We start from the raw sequence: 23,028 nt of genomic DNA on the forward strand, positions 1-23,028 counted from the left end.
TTACCATAGTTTTACTTTAAATATCATTGTAAACTATTGTTTTATTGTATCAAGACCATATAAGTCTTAATGAGGTTACTGGTTTTACTACAAATACAATTTCGCTTCAAACCTATCTTTTCTAATGGGATCATCATTTCGGGATCGATTTTACACCTCACATAAGTCACCGTTACATATTTCATATTCATGAGCTATGCATCCGCCGGAACCGCGCATGCGCTGTGTCCCGCATGACCCTCGCAGACTCGCACGAGCGTTCATGACGCTGTGGCTCAGAGACGGGCGCTGCAGCTGGCACTTTCTCCAGGTAGGTGGGCGGGGGCGCGCGTAGCATCCTCAACACTATAATGTTATTGACAGGTCGTTTTGCGGTGCATGTGGGATGCGGGGGGTCACGAAGACTAGCAGAGATAAGAGATACCTCCCTCCTGTTGTCCGTTACTTGAACTGCGAATGTTTACAGAGATGGCACACCCGCCTGCGATGTCATCCGTGTAAACATGTGATGTAAAAGCTAGAGGTGGTACAGTGAGTTTATAGGCTATTTTTGTTACACATACGATCGCTTTATATGTAACCGTGCAGAATGACATGGCTTCCACGATCCGGCAATGCATCACAACAGCATCATATGTGTTATAGCTTTTGCTATCCGAACATGCGAGACATGTTTACATGTAACTTAGCTGCATGAAATGATGTAGTACTGTGCAATAGGTTCAAACCTGTTTTGATGTGAGCAGATCATGACAAAGATTAATAGGAGTTTATTCATAAACAAATCATTTAAAGAAGAACGTTATGACATTAGGCCTAACCCCTGCAACAACACCTCTAAGCATGGTTTTATTTGAGGTAAAGTGTAGTAACCGTGTTTTTGTGGCACATTGCTATTAATTATAGTTAATGTATTGTTTAATTAATAATGAAACAAAAAAAACTAGTTACTATAGTAACCTATGGGTCATTTTCATTAGGACATGCAGCACTATGTATGTAAATTATATGCAAATATTATAGCGGACTTAGATGGTTCATAAAAAAAACATCATGTTTTGACTCTTTTCAAAAAGGTCCTTTTTTCAACCTATTTTCAACCTGTTCTCAGCTTTCTTCCTGACATAATGGCAGTAGAAAAGCGCTTGGCATATTCTATCGTGCAGTTCCTTAGAGATCAGACACACTGTAGCTCGCTGAATTCAGATGAACAGGAAAGCCTGGAAGGTAGGTCAGCCTAATGTATAAAACATTTACTGACTGTTGACTGTTTGAGCTACCGTCTGTTAAGAAGGAAGCATTTGTGCTTGTTTAATAACAATATTGTATTTCAACATCATCTTTAGTGATTATATGAGATAAGATTAGTCAATATAATATACATATTCGTATATATAATGTACAATATAATTATAATATAGCAGCATATTATCATTATCAGAGTGTTGATAATAATGTTTGCTCGGCCAAATACCAAAAGTGTTTATTTCACCCTTGTAATGTCAGTTTCACAATACCGTCAACTAGGGATGCACCGATGTATCGATATTAATCGGCCGATATTGGATTAATTTAACGCCATCGGCATATCGGCAATAGCATGAAAAAGGCTGATAACAATGGTTTATTAGGGCCCTATGATTTCCGCGATGCGGAAAACATAGATGTAAAGTAGCAAACACGCCAGAAAGTAGCACTGAACAGCTTATACAATTCAAATTGTGCTATGAATAGCGCTAACAATTATTCAGCTGCTGTTTAAATATGCAATCTGCTTGTTCTGCGTGTGAATGAGTGGTGTGGTTTTGTGTACTGTAGTGGACTTTATAGCATCTGGTGGACGCGAACACATAAACTGAATCAGCGCTGCTCAGAGTTTACCTCAAGCGCAATACGCCCTTTTCACATGACGTCACGCATCTTCCGTTCTGCCGTGAAGCAGTGTATCGTTACTTCCGCTGGCACTCCAGTTCATAGGGTGGCGGTAATGCACCTATAAGCTGGGTTGCACCTATAAGCGCCGCTAGCGCCTCAGTTTTTCACTAACGACAAGATCAAAGCTAGAGAAAGGATACAAATTCTTCGTTGAACAGTACCTGTTTGATTATGAAGGTAAGTGTTTTGTTTTCTTTTTGTGTTAGCGAAGGTGCTAGGATAAGTACTTGAATACGTGTTCTGTCAGTTTTTTTTCTCACTGTTGTTAAATTCCAGCGAGACGGCAAAATGGAAGTTCTTCTTCTTGTTTGTTTCAAGACGGATGTTATGATACACTGCTTTGCGGAAAGGCGGAAGTTAAGTGACGTCATTGTGAAAAGGGCCTATTTACCGTTTCATTTGAGAGAAGCTGCTGTCAAACTTTGCGACAAGCCGTCAAATTAAAGTCCGTCGTCAAAATAAAAGTCCAGTTAACCACATGACAAAACTGCTACTAAAAATGGACAAAACTAGTAATTAAATGTAAGTAGACTTAAAACAGCAAAAGAAAAAACATAAGATGTAAGATACTGCTTCATATTAACATAGTTGTACACCACAAAAAAAATAAAACACAGAATCCAGAAAAATAAAAATGGAATTTGGGAAAAAATAAAACGGAATTTAGGAAAAAAATAAAACGGATTTCATAGGTCCCTAGTTTATTAATTAACTACATGGAGGCAATGAGTTGGATGTCTGAATATACAATGTTTTTCTCTGAGCAAAATAATTACTGTAAATAGCAACAGCACAGATTTTATTTAAATTGATTAAAGAAATGTTTAATTTTAAGTCAAATTTGAGTTAATGTTTTTAATAAAAGAAATATTGGATAGCAAAAATCACCTATGAAGATTGTCATGTTGTCTTATTGTATTTTTATCTTAACTTACATTTAGGCACATTTAAGCCCATTGCACATTGAGTCCGAAATTTGCATCCGAAATTTCCGCACGTTAAAAAATAAATACGACCTCACATTGTGTTAATCACATTTACACACTGCCTCCGATATTTTCATCCGTCATAAAAAATTTGCACCGGGTTCGATTTTCTGCATTTTCGCATCCGTAGCAAGCATTTTGAGTGGCCTTTTATAACAATTCAGAGACACCGTACAAACGAGAGGCAAATACGAAAAAACGCATATGAAAATTTCGGACTGTATGTGCAAAGACCTTTACACTTGTGCCTCTCTTAAAATGTTAAATGGATCCCATTCATGTTCAGTAAAATTAATTGAATGCAGAAAAACTAGCTAATATTGTGTAGTACTGTATGCAATTGATCAATATCGGTTTCGTAAATCGGCCGATAGTTGTTTGTTAAAATTGGTATCGGCCCAAAAAATCCTATCGGTGCATCCCTACCGGCAACATTTGAACCTAGATACAATTTTGCCTTGCTCACATTCAAACACACTGTAAACAATCAAAACATGCCTTATACGTTCTCGTGTTTACAGTTGCAATACAATGTCTGGAGACCACCTTCAAGATCAGCTCCAGCGACTGCCATCTCGCCACCCCACAGCCACTGAGAGAGATATTCCACAATTCCCTTCTCAAAGTAATACAGCATTATAGTTAAACTTACATTTTTGACTGTTACAGTATGCAAAAAGCAAAAAAGATACACTTTCAACAAAGGTTCTTCTCTAATTGTTATTTACAGAATGATGTCGTTGCGCTACCCGAGACATTTCCATCTCCGGAGGACATTGAGACAGCTGAGCAGCTTAAAAATGAGGGCACGTCAAAGTTTCCTATTATATTTAGACTCGCCGACAAATGGATTTCACTCGGAACAATGACATTCACAGTGGAAACCATATCACAGGAACTAAATGTCACCACATTATTCCACTGTGAAAATGCAAATCAGGCCGGATAAATAATGGATAAGGATGTTCTGTTTTTAATGTGTTCTCATGCGCTCAAATGTGTTTGTACTCTTCATTAGGGAACAATCACATGAAAGAGGAGAATTATAGCAGTGCTGTGGATTGTTATACAAAAGCCATCGAGTTGGACCAAAGAAACGCTGTGTATTACTGCAACAGGTAGATGCTGGGATGTCACGCTTTTATTTTCACGTTTGTTGTTTGGTGTTGACTGCTGGGATTGTTCTCGCAGGGCTGCGGCTCACAGCAAACTTGGAAACTACACAGAGGCTACAGGTGATTGTGAGCGAGCAATTGCGATCGACCCCTCGTACAGTAAAGCTTATGGCAGAATGGGGTAAGTTGATGTTATTATAGGGTATAGCTAATATAATTTACTCAACTAGATTGATGATACAAGATTTGCTCTAAAGTAAATGTATTTCCTAACATATTTGTGAATTACAGCCAGGTTTGGGGGGGCTTTGCTTCGGGGTCCTGATCATCTTGTAGGGGTTTTATTTTGTAAGAACAACAGGCTGGATAAATATAAGACCCTGACATATTACATCATTTAACATTTCAACAGCAAGCTCTGGTAATCACAAACTGTTATCTGATGTGAATTAATGCTGCGTTCATCCAAGGTTGGAATTACTGTAATTACAAGATGACTTGAAGATCTCTTGGAGCTGGATGTCTTTGTTTTTACATGATGATTAAGTCGGAGCTTTTGTTTAATTCTGTGTCTTCAACGTTTTAATTCCAAGTTTGACAAGAACATTAGACAAACCTCTTTAGACCCCAACGAAAAATACATTTGTTGTGTTAACAGATATTTACAATTTACCAAATTGCTACTTTTTTATTTTCTTATTCATGTTTTTATGATTCCAGACTAGCACTAACGTCTATGAGCAAGTATCCAAGGGCGATATCATATTTTAAAAAAGCTCTGGTGTTGGATCCTGAAAACGACACTTACAAGTCAAACCTGAAGATTGCGGAGCAGAAACAAAAAGAAGCTTCCAGCCCTGTGAGTACAAAGAGATGATATCAGAATTGATCACATTTGGATTGTTTGCGCTAAATATAAAATCGATATATCTAAGAATGAATGTAGGTTCCAATGTACAGTATACAACAGTTAAGAGATCATTAACAAATTTTCTTTAAATCAGTGTTTCTAGATGTATTGTGGTCATTCCAGTCCAGTGTCTGTTGAATTTCAACAAAATCAAACCTCAGGAGTGACAGAAAGTCATACAACAGCAATGTGAAAGACTGACAGCATGAAGACACCTGAAAACTGTGATAAAAATAAATAAATACATAATAACACAAATAATAATGTTGTATTGCTTAATAGTGAATATGGACTTGTTTTCTTTGCAGTATTTGAGGTCTAAAAAATACAGAGCATCTTTTCTGTTATTTGACCTGTTTCTCCAGCTTTTTGCAAATGTAGGCGCATTCTAAGAGATTAAGATCATGGTCAGTGTAAAGGGACTCGTATTATGGAAAATAGATGTTATTTGCAAAGCATTTTGGAAAAACTAATACTAAAAGTCCTGTATAAATACAGTATTTTGTTGCAATTTCCTTATAAACGCTGATTACATACTGCAGTCTTTGGCAACCCTTCTGCTTGAATTTTTCTGTAATTACTTTAAAAACCTGTAACTATCCATATTTTGGGGCTGTAAAGTCTGAATTTGAGTTTTACTTTAAGCACACTGTTTTTTTGGTAACTAGCTGTCCCAAAAAGTTTTATGTATCATCTTTTTAAACTTATAGCCGCAGAAAAAAATAAGAGACCATTTCAGAGACTTTGTTTTTCTAATTTAAAAATATACTATTTATAGGTATGTGCTTTTTCTGTGAACTACTAACAATATTTTTACCAAATTTAAAATAAAAATATTGTTTCTATTTGCATTTATTTGCAGAAAATGAAAACTGGAGAAACAGGTCACAATAACAGAAAAGATGCTCTGTATATTTTCAGACCTCAAATACTGCAAAGAAAACAAGTTCATATTCACTTTTAAGCAATACAACAGTAATATTTCTACATGTATCTAAAAGTTCAAAACATATTTTTATGTGATAACCTGGATTTTTATCACAGTTTTCATGTCATGCTCTTTCACACTCCTGAGGTTTTTGATTTTGTTGAAATTCAACAGACACTGGACTGGAATGGACCCAATACGTCTAAAAATGCTCATTTTGAAATGAAAAGTTGGAGTGGTCTCTTATTTTTTTCCGCGGCTGTTTATTGAACTTTACTGTCCCATACAGTATGTGCAACCACTATAGGCAATAACATTAGTTATTGACATGTGTTGACAGACGGCCACAGGACTGGGGTTTGACATGGCTAGTCTCATCAATAACCCCGCGTTCATTAGCATGGTAAGTTCAAGTGGATGGTTTCACATTGCTCTGTTATGGTATTCTCAAAATGCCTCATAAATTGAACCTGTTAAACTGACTGGCATTCAGCCCATGCTGTTGATAAAGGGTCAGTCAGTTGGATTAGACTCATAGGAAATGCCCGAGGTGAGGCGTGAGAGTTGTTTTTAAGAAACAATATTAGGACAAATCAATACATAAAATGAACACACTCAATTTCATGACTTGAATACATACAGATTATGTCAGGGTTATGAATGATTTGGTTGTGTAAAATTGGTTGTATATATACTGTATATATATATATATACATATTTATTGTTATTTACACTGAATGAATCAGATGTTGTTTTACTGCACTATAGGCAGCGAGCGTGATGCAAAACCAACCAGTGCAACAACTGTAAGTTTTTATGTGATTTATATATTTCCATATTTCGTGAAGTCATTATTATTAGTCACCCTTAACGCTTGTCACTGGGTTTTGCGAATATCTAACCAATGAAACATATTAAAAAGTGTTTGTCAACTTTGACAACTCCGTATGTAATCATTCAGTATGTAATCATTTAAAAAGTACGTTTTTTTTCGATATCCTGAAAAACAGCGAAATTGGACATACAAGGTTTTAGAATAACAGCGACAGAATATTTGTCTATATGTATGTTTTTTGAAATGGAAATGGAAATGGAGACTGGGTAACACTATTTAAAAATGAAATACAGGTGTGAAATAGGTACCTACCACCCCTCTATAGTTGTAAGCCTCTGTGTAAAAGAATTTGAAAGTGAAAAATTATACGAACAAATAAAAACACAACATTTTACCTGCTATTAACAGAACATGAGATGGGGAGGTTTGTAACTCTGCTTGCCAACCGAACATCTGGCCAACATTTGTCAAAATTGTGACATGATGTGGGGGTGGAACTATATTTATAAATATATATAATTAAAGAACAAATTTTATGAACATAAAAATGTATGAAACTTTTTATCAACATGAAAAGTGTTAGAACACTCGAATACTGGTGTAAATTAGTTAAGTATTACATCATGATATGAAACAAAGCACAAAAAGAGCTACGTACATGTACAGTACATACATTAAAAGAAAATGTATTGCACCGATATATCGGCCATTAATTAGTAGCCTATCTGTCGATAAAAGCAACTTTCACACTTTCGGCCGATAGTTTAAAGACAGCCTATGATCAGGGCCGATTTATTATAAGATTTATTCTTTCCTATTCTAATTTGACACAGTATTGTCAAAATATCTGTGTTATAAAATGTTTGCGATTGACATTAATATCTCAGCTGTGTTCTGTACTAAACAGCATCCGAGGAATGATGTCTAATGCCGCGAGGGGGCCGGCAGCCGGAGTTGGCGGATTATATGACATATCCAGTCTCATTGAAGCGTAAGCATTATCTCTTCACGTATAACTATTTAAAAAGACATTATTAAATCTTGCTTTAGGACTAATGTAAAACTTACTATTAAGATGTTGATTTCTGTCAGTGGGCAGCAGTTTGCTCAGCAGATCCAGCAGCAGAACCCGGAGCTCATCGAGCAGCTGAGGAACCACATCCGAAGTCGCTCCTTCAGCGGCAGTGCTGAGGAACATTCCTGATCCCAACGGTCTGACATAGTGCGACTAAAACATAATAAAAGCACAGATACTATTATAACGAAACAGAAGTCAAATGAATTTGATAGGCAGATAAACTTGAGAGGCAGGACTGCATTATGATATTTATGCTGAAAATGCTATGTTTGTCTCTGCAGGTCTATACGGGATCAAGAATCGAGGGGCGGCAGGCGGAAAAAGTTGTGAGCGCAATCCTTTCACCCATTCTTCTGTTCAGTCGAACCAGTCGATGGGGTGTGGCACTTTATTTGGGAGTTTCAGGGATGAAGAGGAAAAATATATCTAAACACATTAAAATTCAACCTTTACACAGAGAAAATGTCTTACATCTGACTGAGGTTTCTTTGTGTTTGTCTGTGTAGATAACGTTTTAGTCCTCTGTTACTTTATATGAATGTAGCTGGCAATGACACATCAGAGTTTACATAACAAAATGTCCGATCATGATGTCACGTTAGCAGCTAGGCCATTGTTATTGATATCCAAGAGACAGTTTTCTCAAAAATGAAAATCCATAAATTCTATCATGCATACTGTATGTCTTTCCAAACCTATGACTTTCTTTCCTCCTCACAACACATAAGGTCTGACTAGTCATAAGATATACAACGAATATTTGCATTATTAGGTCATTTTTGTTTTCAAATCTTTATTACGAGTTAATAGTATTGTGTGTAGAAAAAGGCAGTCAGTTTAATTCAGCAATTTTGTTGAAATGTCATTCTATTGTGTAATAGACCGTTTCATCGGACGCGCGCGCCGGGACTGCAGTTAACTTCCGGCTATTCAGTGTCTATTGCAGCTAACTTCCGGCTAGTGTCTAATAAAATAACTTTTTATTTTATGTTAATATTAATTTGTAGTATTTTTTATTGTATTAAATAAACGACTCGTTGAATTGTGTTGAATGTTAATTTTATTAAATAAGCATTTGTTTTCGTGTAGTTTGGTCGCATTTAAAGAAACCGTATGGTAGACTGACATCTAGTGGTTGAGCTTGGTATTTGAGTATAAATTAAAAATATCGGAGAGACAAGTTTAGCCAAGTAACGGTTCTTCTCGGTTTCTTTTGATTGTTATCAGAAATAATCTACAGACACTATTGTTTGTGAATGTGTACCGGAAGTTAACTGCAGCCCATGAACGCGCGCATGTGCAGTAACGTTTGTTTACAGTATGTTACCGTCTACGTAATTAAATTGCATCAGCTGCTTCAAGACATATTTTAATGAAAAACGATTAAAAACATTTAACCGTCCATTTTAACTGTTTGGTGCACCATTAGTGTTCTATGTAAAAGTCTGACAGATTTGGACCAAGAACTGACAGGATTTTCATTTTCAGATGAACTATCCCTTTAACACATATTAGATTACTTTGACATATTTTGTTCGTTTTAGGAACAAGAGGCATCTGTGTGTGATAAATAATGACTATATACTGTACTGTATCAGCAGCTTCACAAGTCTCGTTTCTTTAGTTGTTTATTCTGTAATCTCAATAACATAATCTTGCTAATTTAAGAATATTTGTGTATCTTTCATTATTAGCATTTCTTCATTTGCATGCTTCAAGATCTGATATTTACAGTCAGATGAGTGAGTGAAACTTAAGATGACATTAATAAAACAGCTGTAAAATGTTTTGTCAAAAAATAGCATCAATAAAGGTGTCAATAGATGACCGTGTGCTTTGGTGTGAAACATTATTATACATTTTTTTTATTACCCAGCAGACGTGTCTCCTCACATACTCCACAGTTTTGCAGTAAAGTAGCGTAAACACAATATTCCTGTTTTGAAACGGTTTTATTCACATTGACAAACACTTAAAATCATGATTAAGGGCTTAAAATGACATTTTAAAACGACCACATTAAAGAGCAAAGAAAAAGAGCACAAGGTGACAGGTATTACACACAAACATGAAATTGGTCCATTGAGATACACAGTGCAAAAATCCACAAAGGGGGGTTCAACTCTCTGGACTAGTGTAAGGAAAGACCACGCAGACCTGTGCGATGTCATCATATTCGTACGTCCTTTTCAGAAAAGTATCTGTTAATCTCAGTCCTGATATACTCTAAAAAAGACACAAAAAATACAACATGCAACGTTAAACGGACGTGATAATCCATATCCAAGTAGCCATGTGTTAAAGCGAGATTAAAGTTTGTACCTGTAAGCCCTGAACAGATGACAGGACCTTGAGTGGAATAGATAGAGAAGCGCTGGGGCTGAGTTTACCCAACTGTCTGCCCGACACCCCACACCAGTGGATGGACCGAGTGTTACACATCTCCAGCAGCAGATCCATGGTCCTCTCACTGAGAATGAACACGCTGGGTTACAGATCTCAGTATCTTCACCAATGATCTTATAGCTTCACAGTGATGCTCTCACCTGCAGTTGGTGATTTTACAGGTGATGTCAAAAGGTTCTTCAAGATTGACAGTGTCTGGGATGAGTTCAAGAGAAAGCCTGACGTCACCGTAACCAGGAGCCTACAAGAGAAGAGTCTTTAGAGCTGCTGTAGACATACAAAAGAGAGTTTAGGTCCTTGACTCTGATTGGATGATTACCAATGCAAAATAATAAAATGCAATGAAATCGAATTACTGTATTGTGTGTTCCTGTATCTTATTGGTCAACTGCCATATCAAACTGTAAAATAAATTGTATAAAATGTATATCTTAAATGCACTGTCGGTTGCTTTGAATAAAACTGCAAAACTATTACAATGTCCTTAAAATGACATTTCTTGCAGTGTGTAATGTTGCTGTGTGTGAATGTAAACAGTCTGCCAAGTTGTAAAGCCGAAAGTAGTCGAAAAACAAATTTATTGGCTTCGGAAAAAAGGAGTCGACTCTGAATCTGTCGTTCTAATTTCAGTTCCGGATTTGCGTCACTCGGTGTAATGTCCGCCTACTTCCCATTTGCGACGCTGTACGCGGTAGACCAATCACAGAAGATGAGACCATCTAACCAATCAGATCAGAGTAGGCTGACAGAAAGGAGGGGATTAGACTGATGAATCGCTGAACGAATCGTTTGAGTCACTCAAGACTATAGTGGTAATAATAACTGCCTATTATTAGACAATGAAAGTGTTTTTATATTTTGTATGTACGTAAACTTGTTGGACACTCCATAAACCAAACTAGGACCTTAAAAATCAAAAACTATTTACTCTTTAAAGCAACAGTTCTCCCAGAATGCTTGTATCCAAACAGTACTTGGCCACCATTGACCACCATAGTAGAAAAAATGACAATGGTAGTCAAAAGTGCCCCAGTACTGTTTGCTTTTCTACATTCTTCAAAATATCTTCTTTTGTGTTCAACAGAACAAATACATTTATAAATAATTTTTTCCTACTATGGTGGTCAGTGGGATCCAAGAACTGTTTGGTTACAAGCATTCTTCCAAATATCTCGGTGTTCATCATTTATACATATTTGGAACAACTTGAGTGTTTTTAAATGAATTTTTATTTTTTGGGTGAACTGTCCCTTTAAGTGTTTGTAGAGAAGTCATTTTCATTTTGGCTGTTGCAGACCATTTTGTTCAAATCTGAACTCTAAAGCAAATTCGGCTGGGAAACACTGAAATAAGCTCATTTTAATCAGGTGTTGGGTGATGTTTATGTACCACATCAAACGTGTGTTTTATTTCTCCCAAATCCATTATATCATTGCCTCCTTGAGGATAAATAACTGCTTTCTTACAGACTGTAGCACTGTTTTTTGTCACCAAAATGAATTGGTCTACACTGAAACCCATACCATCCTCTGTAGTTGGCTGGTCTGTAGTCTGCCTCTCTCTCCAAGGTTGGTTTTCCACACAATGTCTAGTTTGCCAATGACCGTCACCCCCTTTATAACCCCGGCCTTCTCTGCAAACTCTGGCTTGGGCTTCAGGCAGTATAAATACTGCCGCGTGTCCGAGGGCTGAAGATAGGACATCGTCCCAAACGTCGACTCGCTGCAGAAATACAAAAACATTGAGGAAAAATGTACAGGTGCTGCATTTGCATCATAACGATTGAGCAAATGTACGCAACACAGAAATGAAAAACTATGCAGTTATTGATGACCTACATCACAACAACATGCACAAAATAAATAAGAAATGCATACAATACCTCAGTTCTTCAGCAGCCACAGTGTTGAGTTCAGTAACGTTATACATCATAGAAGGTTCCAGAGACACCTTTTCCATGAACATTGGGGATGTGGTGATGTTCTGGATCTGTGCTTCCAGGAACACCTCATCTGTCTGGAGGGTGAATGTTGGAAACCATGAGATCAGATCAACCGACCAGCAGCTAATCCAAATCATTTATTAGGTCCTGGTAAGATTCCATGCAGCATTTTACAGTCATCCTTAAAAGTATTTGGACAGTTCAGTCACAATTGAAAGTGCATGAATGTTATTGGATTAAATAGCTAAAAGGTGTGCTAGTACAGTGACCATTTGCAAAATAAATTGACTTTAATATTTCATTATCTAATACAACGGCAATAAAATATTTGAAATGTGTCACGAGTGTCCAAATACCTTCAGAGGCACTGTAAATGATTATTTTTGACACATTATCCTGGAGTGATGCTTTATTTGAAGGGCTCTGCATACATCATTCAGTTTAATAGTCAACTCGGGCATTAAAGCCGAGTTCACCCAAAAATGAAAATTCTGTCATCATTTACACCCCCTCTTGTCATTTCAAACCTGTATGACTTTCTTTCTTCCGCAGAACACAAAAGAAGATATTTTGAATTATGTTGTTAAATGGCACCCATTCACTTGCATTGATTTTCTGTCCATACAATAGAAGTGAACGGGTGCCGACACTGTTCAGTCACCAACTTTCTTCAAAATATCTTCTTTCGTGTTCTGCAGAAAGAAGAAAGTCATACAGGTTTGAAATGACAAGAGGGTGAATAAATGATGACAGATTCTTTTGGGTAAACTATCCCTTTAAGATCCAGACATTAAATAACATTAGTGTCTCTTCTGTTGTGTACTATGATACAGTACAGAATTTTGTACTATGTAATATTGTGGCCCCTCAAATCAAGTTCTTCAGAAAAGTTGAAGTGTGATTTATCAATTTGTTTAATGCTGAAAGGCAAATACTGAATTCTGGTTGATCTCTTAGCAGTAGATTAGTATTGTTCTGATATTAAAAGTGGAAGGTTAGTTCATGCCTGCAGTTCAGCAGCACCTTTTGACAAAAAGTATTTGTTAGAGCAGAAAGCAAAAGTTCCCATGCCAAGCCTGATTATTCATTAACCAAAAATATATCAATACCTTTAGAGATATATGCATTTGTACACAGATTTTTAACTTTAAACAAACGAATCACATCTTTAAATCCATTACACATTAAGTTAAATGCATCTCATGCGTTGGGATAAAAAACAAAGAATAAAAATGGGCATAAAAAACAAGCATGAATTTCTCCCAGTCTGTTTAACAGATTTAGCTCATTGGTTTTAGAGTTTTCTCACTGGTTTACACTGGCAAAATCAGTCAAAGGGAAAGCAGAAACATTGAAAGTTAATGGTTATCAGGGTGAACATGAAAAAGTATTTCACTTCAGATTCTTGATATTCTATATTATCTAAAAATGAAATAATGTGAGAGATAAATAAAGGCTAAAAGGTTTAAAAGGAGCTAACCAACAATTTCAAGACAACAAATATTCTATCTATAAATGGCGAAATCCCATGATTAATACACTTATATTTCAACTCTGTCTTGCCAATATATCTTGGCAACTGCTCCAGTCCATCATAATATCAAACAAGCCAAGATAATCCGAAATAAGTTGCAAAAGTGACAATTTTGTCATCATTTACTCACCTTCAAGTTGTTACAAACCGTATAAATGTTGTTGTTCTGCTGAACAAAATAAGATATTTTGAAGAATGTTTGTAACCAAACAGTTCTGGGGCACCATTGACTACTGTTACAACCCTGGTTGCTTGTATGTTTGTGTTGAGTTTGTGTTGCAGGAATGGAGGCCATTCATTGGCTAATGGATAGCTGCTTCTGATTGGTGTGGCTGTTTTGGGGAGGGAATTAAAAGTCTGTCCTTTCCATTCATTGTTAGCTTGCTAGCCTGCCAGCAGCTTGCTCATTTATTGTCTTTGGCCTGTTTGTTTGTTATGTTTTGTTGATTATAAGTTAGACACCCTGTGATTGTGATTTTTCTTTCTTTGGGATAATAGGACTCCGAAGCCATTTTTCTTTTATTGTTCCCTTCTTATAACTTGTTTATGTGGGTAGGGAGAAAGGGAAGTGTTTATGTAGAAAATCATCATAATTTTCTTTATTATTGTTTTATAGGTTATGTAGAGGGAGTGGGGTTTAAGTTGTGGGGTTTTGTTTGTTGTTTTGGCGTTTTCGAAGTCTGAAAGTTGATCCCATATTATTTGTTTTCAATAAATATTCTGTTATGACGAATTTTGGGTCTGAGACATCTTTCTGTTGTGGCCTGGCCTTAGACGGGCCATAACAACTACTATAGTAGGAAAAAATCTATGGTAGTCAATGGTGTCCCAGAACAGTTTCGTTTCTAACATTCTTCAAAATATCTTTTTTGTGTGTAAAACAGAACAAAGAAACTTAAACAGGTTTGGAACAACTTGAGGGCGAGTAAATGATGACGAAATTGTCACTTTTGGGTGAACTATCCCTCTAATACAGTATAATAGAAATATTCTATTTTCACATACTATTGAGTTAAATACATGTCAGGGCAGTGTGCGTACTATTTTCTTACAGCAGGTGCTACCCTTTCTAGTTTGCTAAACTGAATACTGAAATGCTTTTCTGTGTTTTCCCCTTTGTGTATCACAGGCTCAAAAGAAGAAAAGAAACAAGTTATGCTGAAAAAAGAAAAGTTGCAATGGAAAAGGGAAAACAATTACCACAGAACTGAGGTCACTCTAATGGAGGAATAAAACACAAAAAATAAACATTAGAGAAGTGAAAGTTACATGCGGAGAATATGACAACGTCAGTTCTCAACTTCAGGCAGCGTCAATGTGAACAAAACTGATCATGAATGAAACACAGATACTAATCATAAAAAGAATATCAAATGAAACGTGTAAAATGGGGTCTCTACAAGCACAGATATACTACACATTACTACCAAAAGCTCAGAGGCTGTACAGAAGAGCAGATTCAACACTATACACTGTAAAAAAACCTGTAATTTTACAGTTTTAATGGGTTTTTTACTGTAACCGTAAAATTACAGAAAAAGACTGCAATTTTACAAGAAAACCGTGGGGGGGTGTAATTTTACAGGGAAAAACTGTTATTTTACAGTTTATTTCTGGTGCCCCAGCAGCAAGAAAATTTCTGTTTTTTTTACAAGATTTATTTTTGTACATTTTTGAAATACGGTCAAAAGCTATAAAATTACAGAAAACTACAACTCATTTACAAGAAAAATGGGGAAAACTATTTAATATATAATCCTTATTTCTTATAATTTTACTGGGGGAAAAAATATTTTACGGTATATTTCTGTTTTTCCAGTTTACAGAAAATTTCCATTTTTTTTTAAGTGTAACCATGCCAAACAATAACAGCTGACTAATTTGCTATATTATCTTTTGTACTATATTTAAGTCTTGTACTATAGCTAAAAGGTCAAAGTGGTCAATGCAAACTTACCTCGGCATTGTAGAATTTGGTTTTTACATCTAGAGGCTTGAGAACCTGGTTTAAAAGAGAGTTAAAACTGAAGTTTGAGCTGCAGCTCGACTCAACAGAATCCATTAAAACAAGCAATATAACACAACACAAGGCTTCATTTGGTCAATGCATCACTAGGGCTTCTTCAGTTGTGTTGGGCTGCACGACATCTCGTGCTTTTGTTCAAATGTCACGCTTTAGTGTGAATGAAATGTCTCAAGCCTCTTCTAAATGACTTAAGAGTGATGCGTTCAGTCTTCACATCCAATTACAAGGCAACAGAAATGAGAGGAGAAAATGAGCTCACCTGAAATTTGAAGAACTTCCTAAAGTAAAGCTTCTCTCCAGACTGAGTGGTGTAGCTCACTGCGCAGACCAAGCTGAAATCATGAACGATAGCATGCAAATATGGTAAGAATAACAGTTTGACATGCAACAGTGTATATTTTACTTGATCATGGATTTGTGTTTGACATTCAATTGTGATTTTTGTGTGTAATTACAAAGGGCAAGTATAACAAGTCACCAATTGAAATGGTTTGAAAACCTCAGTATTCAAAACAGAGTTCAAAACTAAAAAAAGGCAGTCTTTTGGCTTTCTTGATGCAAAAATGTTCTATATTAATGCTTGTTGATGTGCAACAATTATTCCATACAAACATATGTGCTATTTTATTTAAAGGAGTCATTCGCCGGAAGTACGTGTTTTTCTTTGTCTTTGGTGTGTTATAAGTTGCCTATGCATGTATTGGACACATAAAATTGCAAAAATGAAAGTGTCGGAACAAAAGATGTATTTTATCTAGAAGCGAATGCTCACACAGACCTCCCTGAAACGCCTCGTGTAACCACACCCCCACAACTTGACGTCAGCTCGTGGAGTGATTTGACTAAAACCGCCCAAATACATGCGCAAGTAAGGTGGGCGTACCTGTCAGTACAATTGAAGAAGAACCTGATGTTCCAAATATGGTAAGAGGCGTTACATTTCCGTCGCACAATTGCAGTATTCCACCAATCACTACGCACTGGTTAACTGGCCAATCATAGCACACCTCGCTTTTCAGAGCCATGAGCTTTGTTAAATATCCTCGCGTTTCAGAGAGGCGGGGCTAAGAGGAGATACAAACATGCACCGTATGTGGAAAATACAGCGTTTTTTAACCTTAAATCGTGTATACACATTGTAATACACCTAAAGCAAACAATAATATTCGTTTTAGCCGCGTAAAATGACCCCTTTAATAGCTGACCGTTTAAATCTACAGTATTACACTAGTCTTTTATTAACATATATGATGTTTTGTTGCTATACTTTCTATACAGGACAATATTACAGGACACATATGATTCAATAATATTAAATGAATAATTCATTAATTAAACCAATATTTAATGTAATTATTTAAAAATATTTGAATTCATATTTAAATAATGTTCAATCATATTTTACAAAATGCAAGGTAGTTGCAAGTATTTATGAATAATGGAGCAAAAATGATCTGCATTTTTTATTTCTCACTAATTAGAACTAACAGCATGTCACAAGTTTTGAACCTGGAACATTCCTCTAAACATTCTACTACGGATCTGAGACTTTTGTCCGTCAAGGGTCACCGTACATGTGTGTCCCAATCTCCTTGACCTCATGATGGATGACATCATCAATACAGCACTCTGGTTTGAGTTCAGATACGGCCGAGTTCGACGCAGATAAATTTAACCTCTGGGAGCTCGTCTGCAGGTCGGCCTGTCGAGACAAACAATCACGGGACAGCAGTGAAAAAGCTCTCACTCACAACCCCAGCGGATAATCCGTGACTTGCGAGCCGTTACCTTTACTAGGATATCTTTGACCATTTGAGTGCTGTCATTGTGCACACTGATGTAACTGGAGAAGGTCTCGCCGAGGAAAATATTTCTGATTGGGAAATGGAGAAGGAAGCTTTTTCAAATCATGTTTGGGAACTTGAAATGAAATAAATTTCAAATTTGATTTAAAACATTACCCAAAATTCTGTGGCAGGGTCAGCATTTCCCCCAGGATTAGTGTTTCTGCCCCCTTCACGGTAGACGGATCATCTTTCATGAGTCGTATAAACGAATCACCTGTGGACATGTGATATGCTCAACTGTAAAACCTCTTGACTGACAGCCAGGTTGTAGATTTAGATGTCTATTAGATGCCTGGGTCTGTATAACCAATTTCTTATGACAGCGTTCCAAAGTCATATGATATAATATCAGAGCTAATGTGCACATAAATCATGAGAAACAATAACCAAACAAATAATTATTTTGTGTTTCCGAGAAATAAATACAGGCATTTCTTCAACTATGAGCACTTTTACATCCAGGGGGGTTAGTTTTAACTAACACTAGGGCTTTGCAATTAATCGGACATTAATCGTAATCGTCAATTTAGCCTCCAACGATTACAAAAACCAAAGAATTGAGTTAAAGCAATTATTGTGGCGCGTTCTTTTTTGCAAGGATCCTCTTTTTTCTTCTTGTGTTATAAATCCACTTTCCTGTACAGCGGAACAACTGTGCTATTACATTTACTTTTCAGCTGGATTCACAGTTTAAAAGTTTATATTTATTTTTTCTACATTGTTTAGAAAGTCAGTGAGTAATGTTAAATCATCGTGATCTCAATATTAGCCAAAACAATCATTATTATGGTTTTTGTCATAATTGAGCCGTCCCAACTAAAACAAAGAGACATTATTATTATAACTACTTTGGTTTTTTTTCTAGGGCTGCTAAACGATTAATTGCAATCAATCGAATCCAGAATAAAAGTTCGTGTTTACATAACATATGTCTTTGTTCTGTACATTTTAATTTTGTATTTATAAACACATATTTAGGAAACATTTAGATGTATTTATTTATACTGTATTTACCAATAATTGGAATTATATATAAGCATTTATTAATTTTTATGTGTTTAGAAGAACTACAAAATGAATATTATGCAAAGTACACAGATATAAATTATGTAAACCCAAATTTTTATTCTGGATGCGATTAATCGCGATTAATCATTTGACCTCCTTAGTGTTTTCATATCAAACATCTTTTTGCCATGTGTTAGTCATTACTTCAATATTAGTATACATTTTATTCTTTTAGCCTTGTCTAGACATTCCCTTAGAACCGAAGACTTCATTGTAATACCATGAAAAACCATCATTATTATGCTATTGCGTTTATCACTAAACAAACTTTAAACATGAACCTTTTAAATATTTAATTTGTATTTAACAATAATATTTAACAATTGCATAACTTTTCATATTCTGCATGCATCATTTTCATTAAAGCTGTAATTGTGTCAAAGATTACTGTGTGTATTTATGACACAAAGTGCTAGCTACGACGTTAGGCTAAACTAAGGAACCGTTTTGCTCTATAAAAAAAGGTATTTTATTTCCACCCAGAACGTCATCAAAGCAAATACACAACTGATGATGTGGTGGAAAAACATTTGGGGGTTTAGAAAAACCTGATAAAACGGACTTTTCTGTGACAGTGTGAGCTTATTTTGTAAATGTAGCTGAAAAAACACCCAAATTCAAATAAAACCAGGCGGTGGTGTACAACGATTTCACATTTCTGATATTACATTCGGCTCATTGACGCTGATTTATAGTGGAATATATTTGAACTCCTCATATAAATAGAAGTGCTACTCAGAACTGTCATAATGACATGTGGCTCTTGAATGCAGATGCTAGCGATCACATTTCAGAGCCGTTGGCCCAGCAAACGAAAAACAAACATTGCAAATTGCTGATATATCTTTAGTCTATATTTGGGGACGATATAATGCTGTTAATAGCATACAGAGAAGAACAATTCTTGACTTGTCAATGGTGATAAATGTGTTGCATTAAAACACATAAAACAACATCATTCTTTAGCTGTTAACAACTACAATGTCTATTTTGTCCTGTGCAACTCATTTTCTATTTACATGTGAATCTATAAATTAGTTTGTAATTGTACAATATTACACTCTTTTTACCAGTTTTAATGTTTCCTAATTGGTAATAGATCTGCGGTTAATCCAGACACATAAACAGGGTAACAGACAGCACGAACAGTCTCAGATGTCTGGAGGAGTTTCCAAAGCAGGAGTGTGTAAAGTATTATTAGATTCTACCTGGAAGATCTCTGTCCTCACATGTCACTGGCATGTTTGTGAAAAGTGTCGGTTTGGTCAGTCTCATCACTGCAGAGAATAACATAGAAGACTATTAATAACATAATCTTATACAGTAAAAAACACTTATGATGAAATCTAGATCTATGTTTTGGTGGTTTTGCTTACGACAGAAACAACCAGGGTTGCACCTAAACTGTGTTAGCTTTTCACGTTTGCCTCACTGACTACACTGTAAAATAAAGTGATATTTATCCACACAAAATTCAACAACACCAAACTACAGATGCAAGTGTTGCACTCTTGTCTTTTTCTGACGGCGATGTGGTGATGCATGGGCTGTGGCCATCTGCAAAGTTTAACCATTTAAAGACACAGAAAGGTGCCTATCACTCTAATTACTCTGATATTCTGTATTCTGAATAAATCTACAGCTCATAGCCATACAACACCAATGATTAAATCCCAAACAAGGATATCAAGATAGGTCAAGGTTAAAATCACATCATGCATTGGGTCAAATAGGGAGAAACTCAAGCATTGGGTTGAAAATGAAACTATGCTGCGTTGTTTAAGACCAAAATACTGGGCTGTTTTAACACATGGTTGAGTCAAATATAAAAATCTTTTGGGTTCATTCACCATATGAATCCCTTTTTGAGCATGAAAATGATATTTTCCTAATTCTATTTTGTATTACATTAGGCATTTTCATAATGTGACATTCATTTCATGGCAATAATACATTAGGTTAATAATAAAACCATCCTCTTTATGTGGTGAGAGCACAACGCATGTCAACACAAATGGGGAGTTCCACAAATGCCTTTTTAAAATGTTTTGAGGGAAATATTGAGGGAATCGTGTGTACTTTTAAGAGAGTGATGAAAATTCACTAAAATAGCTTAAAGGGATATACTGCCCCCCATTGACTACCATAGTAGGAAACATTACTTTATCTTTTTTTTTTGTGCTGTTGAACATAAAAGAAGACATTTTGAAGAATGCAAACGGTTCTAGTTCTAGGGCACTTTTGACTACCATTGTATCTTCCTACTATGGGAGTCAGTGGGGGGCAAAATCTGTCTGGTTATAAGCATTCTTCCAAATATCTTTCTCTGTGTTCACCAGAACAATGACATTTATACAGATTTGGAACAACTCGAAGGTGAGTAAATGATGACAGAATTTTCATTTTTGGTTGAAGTATCCCTTTAAAGGACTAAGCTAGTAAATTCAACTCATCACATGGGTTTATAACCCCAGTGATCAATTCAGAAGCAACAGTGACCAGAAGATCCGGCTGCACTGCAATACATTAAAAAAAGTCATTTGTTATAAACCAGAGACACATGTGGTTCATGACAAGCACGTTTAACTAAACCACCGCGTGTCAGTCATTCAACAGTTGTAACAATCTGTGAACAGTCCCAATGTCAAAAACTACACTAATCCATCTTAAATGACAAAAAGAGCATGCACCCTGTGAAGTGTTCTTTGACAGCTTGATGTTTGCCTGAATCTCCAGCTAGATTCCAGACGGAGTCTACAAATTAGACTCAAATTTACATCACGACAGCATCATGACAGATCGACACACTACTAGTAAACATGGGAAGTGTCTCAAACTCTAATGAGCCGACACCGCAAACTGAGGTTTTGGGCGTCATATACTCATGTAGAACGTCTGAATGGTTCTTTAAAATACTGTCTAGGTAGGCAACTTAATAGTTTTTAAGACACCCTCTTCCTAGCAGACATGATTAGCAATTTACATAGCAGTGATGGTTAATTTGAGATAAATAGTTCATTTAAACGTCGTCTTTGTACGTTAAAACACACACACGCGTCGTTGTTCAGATAGTCAGCGGCGGTTTCAGTGCTACACTGTGTAAGGTAAACACCGCAGTACCTTTTAAAGCGAGAAGATGCTCTTGTTTTGCTTGGTTGACATCCATCTTGTCTGCTGTAGCGGTGTGACCTTTCACCCGCACACAGCAGCTGATCACGGCGAGTAAAGAGGGACAAACCGCGCTTCAGAAACAGCGACACGTCCAATAACTTATTCGAAACGGTATTAAAATACATTTGAATGCTTTTAATTGTAGTTTTTCTTTTATACGTTAATTGAAGATACGTAACACTTGTTTTGTGTTCAAAAATCGTCATTGAATAAACTGATGTGATTGTTGTGAACTGACTCCGCGATGCACCCCAGTGGATGAGTGTGGAACCACAGTTTGGACCTACATGACGTTTCTGATGCTGAGGATGAACACTCAGTGTACATTGATTATTGAATATATTATACAGTAAATATACCATATAAATCAAGTCTTCATAAACTTTTTGTGCACAAAAGACTGTTTTATTTTTATGTTCAGGAGATTGTTCTGTGCACAGATAATGTGAGGTTTTTTGTGCTCCGAAGACATCTTTCTGGTGCTCAAGGGACATTTTTCTTGTGCTCCGTAGTTGTTTTTCTAATAGTCAAAGGTGATTTTTCTTGTGCTCAGATGAATTGTCGATTTTTTGCCACTGGAACTATCTGTGGCTGTATGTGTGGCCCAGGCTTGCATAGCTAAAGCAAGGTTTTCTTAAAAACGCCCTGGCTGGTGATGTTGCCACAATGGCTGGGGGTATCGAGGGACTCCAGTCCATGAAGTCATCCTCATCCTCATCATCAACTTCCATGGGTTCTTCGTCCATGTTACTGGAAGAGGAAGCCCAAAAGAAAGATGATGGGATGGCAGGAGGTACGGAGGGACTCAAGCAAGCACCATACTGCAGCGGTGCACCCATGGCAACCGTTTGCATATCAGTGCCAGGCGTTTGAAAAAGAGATGGAAGGCTGGCATATGTCAAGCAGCCACTCGGCTGTTGTGGTGTCGCTTGTGCTGTACACCTCTCAGATGCCATAGGAGCAACGTAATGCCTGTAAGCACATGCATTCTGACTTATTGACATTGTTAAAGGTGCTGGGAACGGTTGCATTAACTGCTGGTCTTAGAAGTTAGTCATCTACTTACTTTCTTCAAGTCTGCTCATAACTTCTCTCAGTCAGTCACATAAAAATGTAGATTGGGCAAATTGAAATGTGAAAAGTAAGACTGATTAGTCCCAACCAATTGCTTGTCAGTGAGGCTAGTTGTTAGATGCAGTCTTGAGTGAATCTGAGTCATGTCTGTGTTTCTGTGGCAACCGGCGTGC

General features: G+C 36.5%; 2 protein-coding genes across 3 annotated transcripts; one reads left to right on the plus strand and one right to left on the minus strand.

The window, feature by feature from the left end:
* The first annotated feature begins 203 nt into the window (after positions 1-203).
* On the plus strand, positions 204-9,616 carry sgtb (small glutamine rich tetratricopeptide repeat co-chaperone beta). The gene is made up of 12 exons (XM_057320608.1): positions 204-310; positions 1,112-1,227; positions 3,443-3,546; positions 3,652-3,727; positions 3,940-4,039; positions 4,113-4,217; positions 4,757-4,895; positions 6,215-6,277; positions 6,643-6,680; positions 7,617-7,700; positions 7,802-7,921; positions 8,069-9,616. The coding sequence occupies exons 2-11, from the start codon at positions 1,128-1,130 to the stop codon at positions 7,911-7,913; spliced, it is 921 nt and encodes a 306-aa protein (XP_057176591.1). The 5' UTR covers positions 204-310; positions 1,112-1,127; the 3' UTR covers positions 7,914-7,921; positions 8,069-9,616.
* Positions 9,617-9,720: 104 nt separating this feature from the next.
* trappc13 (trafficking protein particle complex subunit 13) lies at positions 9,721-21,851 on the minus strand. Of its 2 annotated transcripts, XM_057320606.1 has the most exons (13): positions 21,731-21,851; positions 19,819-19,887; positions 17,657-17,756; positions 17,484-17,568; positions 17,270-17,397; positions 15,955-16,027; positions 15,627-15,671; positions 14,870-14,887; positions 12,076-12,209; positions 11,717-11,915; positions 10,334-10,434; positions 10,110-10,257; positions 9,721-10,013 (listed from the first exon to the last, which is right to left on the minus strand). In XM_057320606.1, exons 1-13 carry the CDS (start codon positions 21,774-21,776, stop codon positions 9,906-9,908), a joined length of 1,254 nt encoding a protein of 417 aa, XP_057176589.1. In that variant the 5' UTR covers positions 21,777-21,851; the 3' UTR covers positions 9,721-9,905. The 2 variants fall into 2 exon arrangements, with proteins under 2 accessions (XP_057176589.1, XP_057176590.1); XM_057320607.1 differs by lacking the exon at positions 14,870-14,887.
* Between the last annotated feature and the right edge of the window lie 1,177 nt (positions 21,852-23,028).

The sequence above is a fragment of the Triplophysa rosa genome, linkage group LG22 (assembly GCF_024868665.1).
Source record: "Triplophysa rosa linkage group LG22, Trosa_1v2, whole genome shotgun sequence".
NCBI lineage: Eukaryota > Metazoa > Chordata > Actinopteri > Cypriniformes > Nemacheilidae > Triplophysa > Triplophysa rosa.

Bases quoted from the DNA above. Each gene is read 5' to 3' on its own strand.
- trappc13 (XM_057320606.1), bottom strand. From the start codon at position 21,776: ATGGATGTCAACCAAGCAAAACAAGAGCATCTTCTCGCTTTAAAAG. The intron at 19,888-21,730 runs GTACTGCGGTGT...TATTCTCTGCAG, and splicing joins GCATCTTCTCGCTTTAAAAG to TGATGAGACTGACCAAACCG. The intron at 17,757-19,818 runs GTAGAATCTAAT...ACATGTCCACAG, and splicing joins TGAGGACAGAGATCTTCCAG to GTGATTCGTTTATACGACTC.
- sgtb (XM_057320608.1), top strand. From the start codon at position 1,128: ATGGCAGTAGAAAAGCGCTTGGCATATTCTATCGTGCAGTTCCTTAGA. The intron at 3,728-3,939 runs GCACGTCAAAGT...ACTCTTCATTAG, and splicing joins TGAGCAGCTTAAAAATGAGG to GGAACAATCACATGAAAGAG. The intron at 7,701-7,801 runs GTAAGCATTATC...GATTTCTGTCAG, and splicing joins ATATCCAGTCTCATTGAAGC to TGGGCAGCAGTTTGCTCAGC.